At 41.0% G+C, this 15,385-nt stretch overlaps 1 protein-coding gene across 5 annotated transcripts in view; it reads right to left on the bottom strand.

The window, feature by feature from the left end:
• The window catches only part of HIVEP1 (HIVEP zinc finger 1), a 119,867-nt gene that overhangs the window by 25,047 nt on the left and 79,435 nt on the right, over positions 1–15,385 (bottom strand). For all 5 annotated transcript variants that reach the window (XM_041475363.1, XM_041475359.1, XM_041475360.1 and 2 more), the window contains one exon: positions 708–6,655. In XM_041475363.1, the coding sequence (XP_041331297.1) occupies positions 708–6,655 (5,948 nt within the window). The remainder of the gene's footprint in view (positions 1–707; positions 6,656–15,385) is intronic.

The raw sequence follows: 15,385 nt of genomic DNA, 5'->3' as shown, positions 1-15,385 counted from the left end.
GTGGTTTTTTTATGTGGGTCACAACCTTTGCCTGGATTACATTCCCCAGCACAAGATTTTATGTTATCTTTGGAGCCATATCAATCCAAGAAGTTGTCAGTGGTTTTATGGCAGTGGCAATTTTGTTTAAACCCTGCTATTTTTGTCATTATTTCACACTGCTGATTAATAAAGGTGGGAGAAAGGGAAATGGTATACTGTTCCTCTCACAATTAAGATGATCAGTGATGGTGAAAACTGTTTTCATGGCGTATCCATGGACACCTGCTCAAGCTGAGTACTCTTTTGAAGCAGAAAATACCTTTATTACTCTTTCCTTAGCTGAATTTTAAGGCAAAATATGTAATTATGATCTTAAATTAATATGAGTTAGAAGTGTTTAAAAAATATTTATATCAGACTTATTTTGTTCTACCTTTTGCATGACAAAAAAATAGCCAGACACATTCCTGCCATAATGAACACTCAATACACAGATTTAAGCCCAGGAACTAATTCCCATAAAAAAAATTATAAATCCTTATGAACACGTTTCCTAATTGAATTACTTAAGATCTTTTTAGCAGTTTGATCCAGCATAATTAGAATAAATAAGCACATATATGGTATGTGTCAGGCATATTACATTTTCTAAAATATGAAGAAGCATGATTTCCAAAGCAAATCCTCTGTAAATGATCAGTATACATCAAACATAGCTTAAGTACCTTGGTCAAGCTGTTCTTCCACTTGCTTGAATAGACCAATACATCAGATCTGGGGTGCGTAGTTCTTGCTAGAGTGTACAGTGGCTTTTCAACTTTTTGTTTGGAATTGAGGAGGGAGAGAGCTACCTTTGTCGACAAACCAAGTGGATTGGGGTTGTTGGGACTAATGGTCCATGTAGAATAGGCAGAGATTTTTTGATCATTTTGCAGCAGGTGCAATGGTTTTCTCTTCATGAGGTAACACCAGGTAAAATTTGTTGTGGTCTTGAGGCTTGGAAATGACAACCTCTGCATTTCTCCTGCATTCATCACAGCCAGTGTTGCCACAGGCTTTGCTTGGCCCGGGCTGCTGATGTGGGTGCTCTCATCACTGTTAGGTGGGGACCTTCTTTCTTGGCTGCTACTTACAGCCTTGAGAAGAGAACTCTGGCTATTCACTGGAGACAATTCAGAAGGTTTCCTAACTACAAACACCGGTGATGTGGAAGACTTAAGGTCTTCAGATTCTGGTGACTTCTTTAGGGTTTCTGAAACCCCAGTGTCAGATGACTGATGGTCAGGCAGGTCTGAAGTACTGGCCTTGCTGTTTTTTTCATGCTGTGTAGCAACATCAGGATCCAAGAGGTGATTTTCAAGAGGCTCTGTGGTGCAAACCTGTCTTACCAAAACTGGTTTCTTTTGCTTACTAGTAGGGTCATTAGATCTAACGTTCAGTGAATGCAATGGTCTAGCATCTGTCATACAAGCAGCTCCACTCTCATCTTTAACACGTTTTTGCTGTTTTTCCATGGCAATATCTAAACTGTTTGCTGGGGAAAGCATTCGTTTACTTGAAGCTGTAACTTCTGGTTGAGGGAAGAGTCCGCTAACTGGCACTTTCTGAATGATATTCGAAGAGCTTGACAAAGGTGAATTTCTGGTACCACTTTCCAGTGGTGAATTTTCAAATTCAAATGAATTTGGCAAAGTCCTCTGATGATCTTTGTGAGATTTTGGCAGCTGAGTTTTACCTTCAAGCGTTGGCACCATCACAACATTTGTTTTGCAGATGGAATGATTTCCCTGATCCTGGGTCACTAAAATGTGAGGCAGAGGTGTAACAGTTGCGAAGCCATAGGATGGCATACTGCTCTCAATACGGACGGGAACCATAAAAGGAGGAATCTGATGTATCTGACTGCTGCAGTTATTAGGAACAATTTGCTTTAGAGGAGGCACAGAGTATGGATTAGACATGTCAGAGAGTTTTGTCTGCACTTCAAAAGAAGATGCATTCTGGTCCACGCCAACTTGACTCGGACCAGTCTGAGTTGATAAAGTATTTTTTAGCAATTTAGAAGAGTATGGCTGACCTATATGTAATGTTTTAACTTGAAGTTGATACTTTGGAGCAAAACAGTCCTTTTTTTCATCAGGTTGACAAGAAAGTGAGTTTGTGCCTGCTTGCTCCCCTTGGGGTGATGTTTTAGTAGACGGCTGAGAAGGCTGATGAGTCAAGGATGGCTGGCCTTGATTATTCAACATGTGATCCAGAGGCTGCTGAGATGAAGACAGGCTAACAGGACTACAATTTTGAATCATTGAATGAGGTCTGGAGTTAGTCTGTGATTGCTGAGTACTTGAAGGAAACTCCACCGAGGGTTTGCCAGAGGTCTGCAGCCTGTGCAGTGGCACTGTGGGCACATCTGTGGCATGAGCTGCCTGCAATGAAGAAGTCGATTTCACTTGAGGCTGTTGATTTTCGGGAGCAATATTTAAAGATATTTGTCTTACAAATGGCCCCCTCCTCCTTTCTAGCAGAGGCACGTGTCCAGCAGCTCCATTTGCAGACGACACTTTCAGAGTGGCTACCTCTACAAGCGGGACAGGTTTTGATGGAGACATGCTTCCGCAGTCGAAAGACTTACTCCTGTAGTCCACAACCTCCATTGAGGGCTGCGTGCAGCTGATTTGCTCTGAGGCAGCACGTCTCATTTCTCGGTAATGAGGTCCAGGCACTGCCAGTGCGTGTGAGCCAGCAGGAATCATGAGGAATTCTGACGACTTACTAACAGGCTCTGCTTTGGAAGGGTTCTCAGCCTTTAAAGTTTCATCTTTATCAAGTGAAGTTGAGAAACTAGAGGCATGAGACAAGCTACTCTCCCGACTTAGGCTTCTGGAAAGCGTGGAGTCAACACTGGATTCAGCAGATGAATGCTCCATTTCGGCCAACCGAATTCTCTTCTTCTTCGGTGGAAGTTTTTCTGTTGGCAGTTTTGACAGCGTTTCACTGCGTTGTGGCCAGTTAAACCTTTCTGTCTTTTCTGGGTCACTGCATTGGTTTTCCTGCTCTCTGTCTGGTTCTTCTGTGACCAGTATTTCAGGAACCTGGATGTTATGCTGGCGAACGAGTCTTGATGGCTGAAGTGGCGCACTTCTCTCATTAGAAACTAATTGGCTTCCCTGCACGTCCCCTCTAGGCGGTTCTGACGACAAGGGTTGGTGACGCTGGGGAGTGCTCAAATGAGAGTGTCTGTCTTCTTGGATTACAACTGTATTCAAAGAGCGGTGCTTTGCGCCCTTGTTGGGCTCTTGAGAAGAAACTGGTGATACTCTTTCAAATGACTCTGATTTCTCGAATGAGCTGTTTCTGCTCAGTGAATTTGTGTGCTGTATTACTGAAATGCCAGTCCCTTGTCTTTTCAACTCCACCTTTTCTTGCACAGCTGAACTTGCCTGCTTTTCAGTGAGGGGAGCCATCTTTGGCTCAGTAGTCTGATCTGTGCCACGAGCCACAAGCTGAATTTGGGAATTCTGAAGTAGGAGCTTGCTTGGTTGTTGTGATCCTACCACAGCTGTGGCACTGTGTTTTGACAGACTGGAAGAATTTGCTGGCTTGCTTTGGCCTTCTGTGTTCTTTGATGGTACACTAGTATCGTTTTGCTGTGGGTCATCATCATCACCAACACTTTTCATTTTCCTTCTTTTCCTTATCTGGGGTGTTTGCTCCCAGACACCAGTTGAAGTTGTGACTCTGTAGTGTAGAATTTGAGGCTGTGTACTGTTTGGAGCAGTTTTGTGCTCAGGCTCTCGGATTGCTGCTTTAGTTTTAGGTCCATGCAACTCTGAACAATAAAATTTCTTGTGGTTTTCAAAATTTTCCAGTTTTCGATATCTGTTTCTGCAGGTTTCACATTCAAACATTGTTCCTCGCACCTGAGGGGACTTCTTTGTTTTTTCTGAATTTGATCCCTGTGCCAGGGATTTGCTCCTGTGCAATAAGGATTCATTTGATAAATTACACCCCAGATAATTTTCTTCTACAGATCGCACTGGTCCAAGACCTTGGCTTTCACCAGTAGAAGAATCTTCTATTGCTGCCTGTCTGACCAGGGTCCGAGGATGTCCACCTTGGTTCAGTGGGGTAGCAGGTCCTGACACAAAAACGTCATCGTATAAAGAGCCAATTTTATCATCAAATGACTGGCTTCCTCGAAGAGGATGAGAGGGAGGTATGACATTAGGAGGTACTGCTGAGTAACTGGTGGTAGGCATGGAATTACTTCGTGTTATAGGTAAACAGTCAAGGGATGGTACAGAAAGAAGAAAAACTTGCTTTGATTTCTCAGTGGGTGTGAAAGGAGACTTTGGTATATCAGAGCTTGAGCTAGTTCTTCTTCCCATGGGCTTTAAATCAAACTGGAAAGAATCCTTAAATATGTAAGATTTTGGTGAATCTATGCTTCCTCTTCTTGAAAGAGATGTTCTTCTTGGTTTCACACTATCTAACTGTTTGTCATCCACAACAGCTTCATTATCAGAAATTAACTTTGAGATACGCTCCTCAAGAGTTTTTGTTGCCAAGGGAGGTCGCATTTGGCCTGAGAGTATCAGATTTTTTTCTGCACAAACAGTTTGTACCACTGATGCTACCATGCTGCTTGCTCGTGGCACACAGGGCAGATTTTTATTTGGATCTTTCTCAGAGGTCAACAATCCCCTTACAAAAGGAGCTGGAGGGCTCATTGTTTGATCGGCACTTTCGGAACGAGAGAAATAACCGGAATCAGTACTACCTAAACTTCTAGGGCTCAAAAGACATTTTCCTTGCTGATCTTGAGAACCATCAGTAGCCTGTTGTCTCTGGAGTTGAGCATGCACTGGTCCTCCTGTAGATCCTGGCTGTTCCTCTAACAGACCTGCTTCTACTTTCTGATGCTGCTTTATGTCATTCTCCTTGAATGAGACCGTATGTGTTAAATTTGACTGAAGAGTTGTGACTTTAGAATCTCCTTTTCTCTGTGCTGCAGCAAGCTCAGGTGCTGGCTCTGTCACTTTTGGGCTATCAGCCCTCAATGGAGAAACATTTACAGAATGAACTACTACTTTTGGTAAAGCTGCCCTTACTTGTGGTTCTGCATCATGTAATGAAGAGTCACCTGATATACAGTCTGGGTTGCTTAATGGAGTAGGGCTTCCTTTGTGAAGTGTTTCTGCACTCGAAATGACTTTCACTAATTGTGCAGGTTCCAGTTCTTGATCATCTTGTCTTTCATCTGCAGTGCCTTCATCTTCACTTTCACCACTTTCTTCCACATCTGAATGAATGCTAAGTGCTTTGTCCGAGTCATGAGACAAGAAGAGGCCACCTGAATCTGGTTGCAGGACAAGTCCAAGTTTGATAGCGTGTGCATGAGATTTTTTGTGCTTGTAGAGATTGCTTTTGGTTTTAAATGAAAACCCACACGTCACACAAGGATATGGTCGCTCTCCAGTATGGGATCGGATGTGCTTTTGGAGAACACTGGGCTTGGCACATGCCCGATTGCAATACTCACAGACATATTTCCCTAGCTTTTTAGGCTTCTGGTCTTTCAAGAGGTTACATATTTGTTCTACACCATGGTTTACAACTGACGCTATCTGGGCTGAATTATACACAGGACCTATAGACAAGTGTGTTGAACTTGATGTGTTAATTGACAATGGTGAAGATGAACTAGCTACTAAGGGGTTTTGAGAAAAAACCTGAGTTACAGTGGAAGATGAGGTGTGAACGACAGACGAAGTTACTGCTATGCTGTAGATCTGCTGGAGCTTGGGGTTTTCTTGACTCTGCTGTTGCACCAGCGACCTAGTTAAACTTGGACACATAACAACCTGGTGATTTTGCTGACTGGTTTTAGTAATAAGATCTTGTGAATGAGAAACTGATTTGCCTTGTGCTTGTCCAGTCTTGGCTGTTGTTGCTACATGCACATTGTTCAACGTACGTGGGTAATAGGGAGGTCCAGCTGCAAACTCCTGCTGTGACAAAGCAGACTGATTTTGGACACTTATTGTACTGGATGTGAGACTAGAAGAGGTGCTTACAGTTTTATTTGGTCTCAGTTTCTCTATCTGCATCCCATACGGGGGGCACTCTTGTGCTAAGGTGTTCAGTTCAGGTTCCATAGCTTTTAGTAAGACATCGAATGCAGTACGCGTACATGGGGACGACGTACTGCAATCAACAAAATTAATACATTCATTACTGTCAGTCTTTGTATTACTTGATGAGGAGTTTGAGGGAGGCTTCCTCTCTGCTGAGTTCAGTTGGTTTGCATCAGTATCCCCCGCTGCCTGTTTACACAAATCTAAGGACTGATGCGTCAGTGAAAGCTTTGTCTGCATTGATGTCTCAGATTTGGTTGTTTCAACACTTATCTCACCGCTAAGTGCTCCCCCATTTTGTTTGGTACATTGATTTCCATTTTGCACGGGCAGGTGATCCTGTGCCGTGACACGTTCGGAAGCATCCGGAAGAGCTTTTAGCGGTGAAGGGTCTACATTTTGCTTAACCTTGGCTTCAGCAGGGCTTCTCAAAGGCGATTTTGGTATTTTTTTAAGATGGTTTTCAGACACAATCTTTTTTCTTTTCACACCCTTAATTGTGTCTTGTGTTCCTCTAGTACCAGCATCGGTGATTTCTGTTAAAACACAAAGAGAATAAAAAGATTAAAAAAAAAAAAAAGAATATTCAAACTGGATAATGGAGTATATTTTTTATTTATATTGTTTTACCATCTCTAAGTTTCAACAGTAAGCCCTGGGGCAACAGGACTGTCCATCTCTCCAGCCTCCAATACTTTCAGTTAACAGTAAATGTATCTTAGAGAAGATCTACTTTGTTTTCATCTAAAATGAGCAATGCTTTCTAACTGATGCTTGAAGACATTACAAAAGTAATTCACTATAGGAAAAGCTTCAAAGGAAATGTAAGAAAAGGAAGGTTACTGAAGGAATATTTTAGCAACTCCTTTTCAGACAAGTAAAAGAAGCCTCTCTCTTGCATTAGTTTAAGAATTCAAATCATTATAGGAGGAAAATGAAGAACCAAGACACATATGTCATGTTTGTCACTTTTTCCATCTATATGTTCCCATAGTCAAGGAATGAACACAACTTCCCATGGTTATATTTGTAAGTAGATTTATCATGGAAATGGCACAACCACCCACACCATCTGTCAAATACTGTATTTCAGAGCTCCAATTACTGAATTTCAATAGCATTTCAGATGAGCAACTACTGTGGATGAATAAAATCAGTCACACTTAAATGACTTCCTATTTGTGCATCATGAAACAAAATAAACTAAATTTGAATTATTTCATTAATAGCTACACTTGTTGCTGATTTTAAGCAGATATGCATGCAGAGTTTCAGGGGGGTTGGGAATAGCAAATGAATTGGAGCATTACTCAGCAGAATAATTTTGTAGGAAGCACTTGTACTTGTAGGCAGTTCAATTCCCTCTATAACAAAAACCACAAATAGACTGAATTTCAGTGTTGATAGACAGAAGCCTTTTTTTTAGTGGATACCAAAGTTACACATCTTTGTCTACCTCAAATGTATGATAATCTATCAGCTAATTTGGTTTATTTTACTTCTATCCTAACAGTCAGAGCCACTGCCTCCACTAGCACCATTGGTAGGGCAGAGGAAGCTAAATATTAAATGGATGTAAATTCATTTTTTTAGGCTTTAACAACTCCTTCATCATGCTGTTAGCAAAACTCCTACTCCTCTGACGGACAATACTAAAAGCAAAGGAGGAATTCGAAGTGACTGGAGGACTGATGGCTCTGGGAAGGTTCAGACACACACATTTTGGGAAGCAGCACTGAGTAACACCAAGCAGTTTTTCCTGCATAAGTAACTCAGGAACAGAAGTTTATGTGCACTTCTAGGTAAAGAACAGCCTTACAACAACACATAAAGGGATGAAATTCTCACAGTCAACTTCACAAGAAGGCACATGGAAGAATCTCAAACTTCCCAGTACTCATCAACCCCACGGCCCCTTGGACTGGCACACACTGTCCTCCTGCAGAAACACCAGCTGGATTTCACACTGTGGTGGGAAGAAAGCCAATGCATTGTGTCATCTGACAAGAGATTCTGTAGCTGATGAATGCAGAATGAAATTCCTGCTCCATGTAGACGAAACTCAGGCCATGCCTAAAGCTTGCCTAGAGAATGCAAAGTGACCAGTAGGGAAAAAAAGCATAGATGTTATGCTTTCTCCATCCAGAGCACAACCCAACTGGATTGTGTGGTAATGTCAGATACTTGGAATTTCAAAACCTAATATCTGCCTCAATGCCAATTTAACTGTACACATATATTCAGTTAGGTGAATAGATATTCATTCAGATTACCCTGCAAACTGAAAGATTAAAGACTACATATCACATGATGTGCTGGTTTTGGCTGGGGTAGAATTAATGTTCTTTACAGTGGCTAGAATGGGAATTATGGAGTCTTGGCTGCTGGCTGGGGTGAAACCACAGTGCACATAATTCATTGCAAGTGTGGAATCTCTGCAGAACCTCACCCACACCTCTCCCTGCCCTATTAGAGAAAGCTTACCTATAAAGAGTAAGAGTCTGTTTTGTCACATTCAGCAGTCCCATGGAAGAGATGCTTGAATCCCTTGCCAGAACTACTGGCTCCAAATTGTAGTTCTGGTAACTTTGTGCTCCTCTTGGGCATCCAGAAAGAAATTTCTGCGGTAATTGTTCACTTAACCTTTAAATGAACTCTGGATTTATTGCTGTATCATCAAAACCTATTCCTATTAGGCTGGATTTAACATATTCAAAGCCAAGCAGTCTTCCATCATAACGTTTTGTACTTTCCATTGCTTCACAATTTAATAGTGACTTAAACTAGTAACTTATCATTCATATTATTAAGGGTGAATTCATACTATGACAGTTTTTTCTTCAATAACAACAAAAACCAGTTTTATATGCATCAAAGAGAAAATAACAAGGTAATTACATAAAAGCGTGCTTTTAACCATGGTTTGGTGATCCCTCTGAAACATGGCCATGTTAATTGTGCATAAGTGATTTGGTTCCTTTTATGCACACACTGTAGCTTTTGTGCTGTCACAATCACACCTCACACAATCACAATCACCGATCATACTGCCAGTGTTTGGACCAGAGCACTACGGGAAGAGCTGGGCAGATTACACAGCTAGGAAAGTAGCAGTGCCATGAACTGCAAACATCCAAGCAAATGTACACAAAAAAGACTTAAGTTGTTTCATACTGCAGCAATTGAACAATCAAATGATGTGGTGCTTCCTGATATATCAGAATATTCAAAGCTACTGTTTCTGGGTTTCAACCATACAGTGCCAAAGAACAAGGATACTCAACCTGCACAATGTAAGGTGAACTGGAAACCAACACAGCTGAAAGATATAATGTGGCTTACAAAAGCCTCAATGGAAGTAAACATGTATCTCTAATCTATTAACAAGCAATTAAAAAGATTAATTCACTTTGAATAACAAGATCAGAATTTTCCATAATATCTTTACTGCTTTATTTTTTAAAATGCTGTTCAACACATGCCAAAGCATAAAAATTGTTTGGGAAGTTGAAAAGAAAAGAAAAAAAGAATAAACAAAGGCAAGTTATGCATTGCATTACATATAGAAAAAGGGGTTTTTTTTCAGTCTTCACTATAATTGTGATGCTTCTATACCAATAAAATTCCAGTCTAAAAAAATAATGAGAACTTATTTCTTATTTGTATTTCTGCCTCTACAGATTTTGTGATCCCAGAGATGGAGTCACAGAATTGCTTCAGTGTACCTATCCATAAAATCCTGTAAAATGTACTTACTTGAGGATGACTTTACATGGCTTAAAAAATGTTTAACTCCTGTCTTCTACCCCACTCCTGGATAATTTAGAAATCTTTATTATTATTCTTAATGGAAATATTCACCTTATGTTTGCTAATAACGGAATTTTTGGCATATCTGGAGAAAAAAAGGAACTACCAACATCTTTGCTTCACTTATTTTTAGCTTGTCATTCTTTTTGTGTAAGTCTCTGCTTTGTATTCCCGGTTTATGTTAAAGATATTCCACTGCACGTTTCTTAATCTACCGCTACAAGATTGCACAAAGGTCAACTGCATCAGTATTTCCAGAGGCATCAACAAAACTGGCAGAAAGCATCGGTCCCAAATGCTGAAGACTCCTCTGCCTTGCAACTTTCACAAGTGTGATGACTTGCCAGGGCCATCATCCCACAGGGCAGTTTGTGGATGTACCCACATCCACAAACTGACACCAAACAAAAATGTAAAAAACATCCTCATGTGGGAAGAAAGTATGAAGCTGATCTGCTTTTCTTTCTCTCCCTGCCACGCCATGTGCTCTGCTCACCCCCTCTGCAGTCACCCAGCCATTCTCATCATTGAGTGGTAACTCCCTCTTTCCTCTGGTGGTGAAGTGCTATTTTTGAGAACTGATGTCAACTCAATCAGATGTCAAAAAAGAATCTTTCTCATAAGCTGTACTGCATCAAATAGGATTAAGTTACCCAGGCCAGGAGAAGAGGGGACAATGCCACTGTGCTCAATATCTTGCTTTTCACATTCCAGGGACACCAGAGCATTTCTTTTGTGCTTTGCCTAGTTGGCTTTGTTCTGCCTGCTCTCAAGATTCTCCACTTAATTCCTTTGCTTCAGCATAAAATTCTGCCCTCAAAACACGACAAGAAAAAGCTGATGTTTCTAAATATGATTTTGTTCACCTACAATTTCTCTGATACACTTCGCTCTATGCACAGGAAATAGAACAACAGAACACAGGTGTGATGGTGTAGATAGCAATCTGCAGAGTAACTCACACAGCAAATAAGGGAAGCTATAAGTGATCTGGTTTTTTTCTTCCAAAGCATTTACTGGTGAACCAGACAGTGTCTTGACAAAATGATCTCAATGGTTTTGTTTAAGCAACTTCCAGAACTGCCTGTCTCAAAGCCTACATGTTATTATAACACCCACTCTCTTTCTCTCCCTTCTAATAGAGCTACAGGTTTGAACTTAAAGAAAAGAGTAAGAGGGAACCAAGGAAGGGCACCACTCCCTTCTCCCTCAGTGCCATCCTGTGAACATAAGAGCAAGCAACCACTCTCTGTCCCTGCAGTCCAATGAGCACCATAATTTTCATAACATGTACTCACTTCACACTGCAGAAGTTTAAAAAAATCACTGTTGGCTCCCATACGAAGACCAGACTTTAAAATCCAAGTGCCTGATCTTTTAGTTCCTAGTCTGTACTTTGGCTCTCAGGGCACTGCAAGTAAGACCAAGTCTCTTCTGAACGTCTTCAATTACTAATTGATGTCTTAAATAAATGGCTAAGATGTTACTGTGGCACCCAGCAATGCCAGTGATCCGAAGATGGAAGGGTTCCCAAAAGAGAGAGACTGTTACTAAGGACCTTATTCTGACTTAAGCTAAGCTTTACATACTCTTTAATTTTGATTTCACCAAAACTATCAAAAGCACTCATGAATCACCTCACTGTGTCTGTTTCCATGAATAAGTAATAAGCATAATTATGAAATAAAGAAATAAGAAATAATGTAATTGCTGGCAAATATAAGGCCACCAGAACTCACATTAAATGCAGCAAGGAATAACTAATGTTCATTTTTTAATAAGTTACCTTTTTAGCTTCATACCACTTCCTATGTGTTAAGTACAGCCATAAATATTTTCCCTAACAACAGAACCTTGATTACATAACTGACCCATACAACTATGAAAATGTTCACAGCCAACAAGTCAACACAAAGATTTGAACATGATTAACACAAGTGCCATGCTTAATTTTAAGAACAAATAAAATTGGATTTTAAAGCAAAACAATTTTAACAGTCTTATTTTAGTGCCTAATTTCAGGCTTCATGAAGTGGCCAGAGGGTGGTTGCTCCCTGTCTCAGAGGTCAGGAGGCAAGTGACAGAACTTGGGGCACTCCAAGTCAGCAGCGGTATTTGAAAACCCCTGTCAGCAGGATTAATGCATGTTTATGTACTTTTATTACTGAGAACATCAGTCCAAACATATCTAGAGCAGATCCTTAAAAACACTGGATTTGTATGTAAAGCACATTTTAACATGGATTAATTAAAAAGAAAAGTAGGGAGGAGCTTTGACATTCAAAGGCTAAAGCAGTATGACAGGGATTGGATCAAGTGTTCATCTGTGGCAAGATTTGTCCTTTTGTTCATACCAGCAAACAGCAAATTATTCCATAGGGCATGCATAAAGTGAGTATGGCTTCAGGATTTCACACTGGCTGTAAGCACATGATTATTTTCTTGGTGTTTTTAACAGACAATGTTGATATGTGACCCATCAAAGGTATTGTACTGGCTGTCAGGCACAGGCTCCCCAATCGTCTTTCAAGGGCTATTTCACACCAGATTGTTGTACTGGAATGACTATTTTATCAGCATAATTTCTCATTATTAACCAAAATACCATATATCCTACTAACACAAGTTCCAGGAAAGGTGCACATGTGTTAATATGTAGTACCTGTGCCCATTTGAGTAGTGCCACTAACTTTGATGATAGCACATATTTTTGTAAAGTCAAATTAAATTTTAATGCCCCCTACCACTGCACCCTAGCAAGCTCATAAAATCAGTGTTTCTCAAGTTCATATATTAAAAGTAATTGTAGACAAAAATATATGTTGATCTATACAAACGAAGAAATCACATCCAGTACCTCTGCCACTGAGTGAATTTTCCAAACAAAAAACTGGTATTTCATACCATCACAAAACAATTCAGGTGGGCAAGGGACCTCAGAAAATCTCTAGTCCAGCCTCCTGCTCATATCAGGGCCAGCTATGGGATCAGACCTGAGTCCATAGGGTTTTGAACTATAAAGTATTGGAAACCTCCAAGGAAAGAGTCTACACAGCTTCTGTGAGCAACATTTTCCACTGCTTGACTATCCTCGTGGGGAACAAGCCAGTCTGCATCACTCTTGTTTCAACTTGTTCCTATTGCTTCTCATCCTCTCACCATTCCCCATCATGAAGTCTGACTCCATGAAAACCACCTCCAAAACCACCTTTTCTCAAGCCTGAACGTGCCCTGGTCCCTCAGCTTCTCCTCAGAGCACAAATGCTCCAGCCCTGATGGCTGTGGTGCCTCAACACTCAAGTCACTCCAGGTTTCTGATATTCCTCCTGCACTGGGGAGAGTGGGGTGCTGCTGGTATAACTGAAGCATCTAAAAGTGGTCTAAGGGTCACTGAGTAGAGGCAGGTAATTAATTCCCCTGATCTGGTCACGCTTTCATCCACACAGCCCAGGATGCTGTGGTCTGCCCTGCAGCCAGCTGTGCTGCTGGTGGGTGCCCAGCTTGCTGCCCACTACAACCCCAGGGCCTTTCTACAGAGCTGCTCTCTGGCCTGTCAGTCCCCAGCCTGGAGCTCCTCCTGCCTGGGTGTAGGGCTTTGCATTTGTACCTGTTGAACTACTCCTCTGGTTGTCCACCTAGCCAGACCTTACCAACCTCACCCAAATACAGCAATATTGTGGGAAACAGTGTCCCCTTGTCCCCAACTCTATAACAGAAGCCATTTTATCATAGTTATCAGAGCTTGCATCAATTGTTATTGTTATGAGATTGGAATAGATAAAGCTGAATGTCTGCAAAGTACTTTTGCTCATGTTCATACCCAAGACACTGCTTGCATGTTTCCACAGGTCTTCATCTTGTTAAGTCATCACGATCAGAATACACACCAATGATACTTCTCTTGCTATACGAGGAACAGCATCCCCAGGAATCCTGCTTTTCTATTTTCCTTTTTGCTTAATTCCTTTTCCCATTTGTGACTTCCATCATGAAACAAATCCCACCACTAAATTCTGTCCACATTTCATCTTACTAATGGCAAAACTAAACAGGTACCTCAACAAAATCAATGTAATAAAAAAATATTCTGCTCATATGGAATTTTGGGGTTTTCAACTACAGACATTCCAAGAAATATCCAGAGTGCTGGCTATCAAAAATAAGCAGTTGCTAAGAACTGGCAAATATAATTTAGTAATGTTTAGTACAAATGGCGAAGTTTAAACTACATAATCTATTGTTTGCCTAATTCCATACTTACAGGAGTGAATTGTGAAGGTATGTTACCTATGAAGGTAACACTGAAGAAAGGAAGAAGTATTTCTTGCCTTTGAGTAATGTTTCACTGAAATAATAGGCCTGCCTATAGTTCTCCCGCGAAGGAGAGAGAAGCTGGTGTGGGAGTGAACAAGGGGCTCCTCAGCCCCCAGGTTTCAGAACCTCCCTCACCAGTGTTTAAGTTGCAAAGTTACACTGAAGCTGAAAGGAGAGAATAATGTTCTGAACTGTTCGAAGCTGCAGTGAAGAGATACAGATATGATCCAGTAATTAATTCAAACCATAAAAGGTTCCTCCCCAAGAAACAGGAACACATATAACCTCCTAAGTGAAATACAGCAACTGACATGTTTAAAGGTTCCAGACACAAAGGTGTCCTCTGGGCTAGTCCTCACTTATGGTGAAATACCATTGCGAGGGCAGAGCGGATTAGCTTTATAAATTGTGCAATCACATTTTAGCGTAAGCAAAGGGAGACACCTTTGCCCCCAGGCACAGTGCTTGGACTTATCAGGAAGCTCTCCCATGATACAGTTTCATCTCATATGTGAGAGCCTGCCAACCCTCGTTTGGCCTTGGGACAGGTAAAGAGTAAATGATAAGCTGCAGTCTGGGGCTGTCTTCCCGGCGGCACCTTTACAAGTCATGGCTACTCACATCAAGACACCCTTGACTTCTGATGAGGTGTAAAAGACATAACTGCCCTACACTAACAAGACCAAGAAATAACTTCTTTTAGAACAGTTTGGTCTCATTTAGTGCATCTAGCATCTCAAGTGAAGAAAATAACCACCAGCAGAGTTTTAGCCATAAAATCAGCATGCTTGATGAGGAAGACCATGAAGATCAAACAGCAATAAACATGTGACAATTGAGGTAACAGGAGAATCTCAACTGAGACATTCCAACTTCCATATGCGAACAGGAATCAAATGCAACACTTCGACACATCTGAAAACCTCTGACCAAAGTGAAATAGGATTTTTTTTTCCCCAAAAAGAATTAATTTCCTGCCCGGCATGACACACATTAAATGAAACATGACATTTGATACTGACCAAGACTTCCCACCATTATGGTGTAAGAAACCAGCAGAGGCTGAACCACTGTGAAATTTCATAAGGCTTGACATTGAAAGACAGTGGAAAAGCGATGCAAAACCAGCAGACACTGTTTTT

Source organism: Pyrgilauda ruficollis, unplaced genomic scaffold (genome assembly GCF_017590135.1).
Source record: "Pyrgilauda ruficollis isolate IOZ18807 unplaced genomic scaffold, ASM1759013v1 scaffold35, whole genome shotgun sequence".
Classification (NCBI taxonomy): Eukaryota; Metazoa; Chordata; class Aves; order Passeriformes; family Passeridae; genus Pyrgilauda; species Pyrgilauda ruficollis.
Note: the sequence above shows the minus strand (reverse complement) of the source record. Positions and strands in the feature narration are given on the sequence as shown.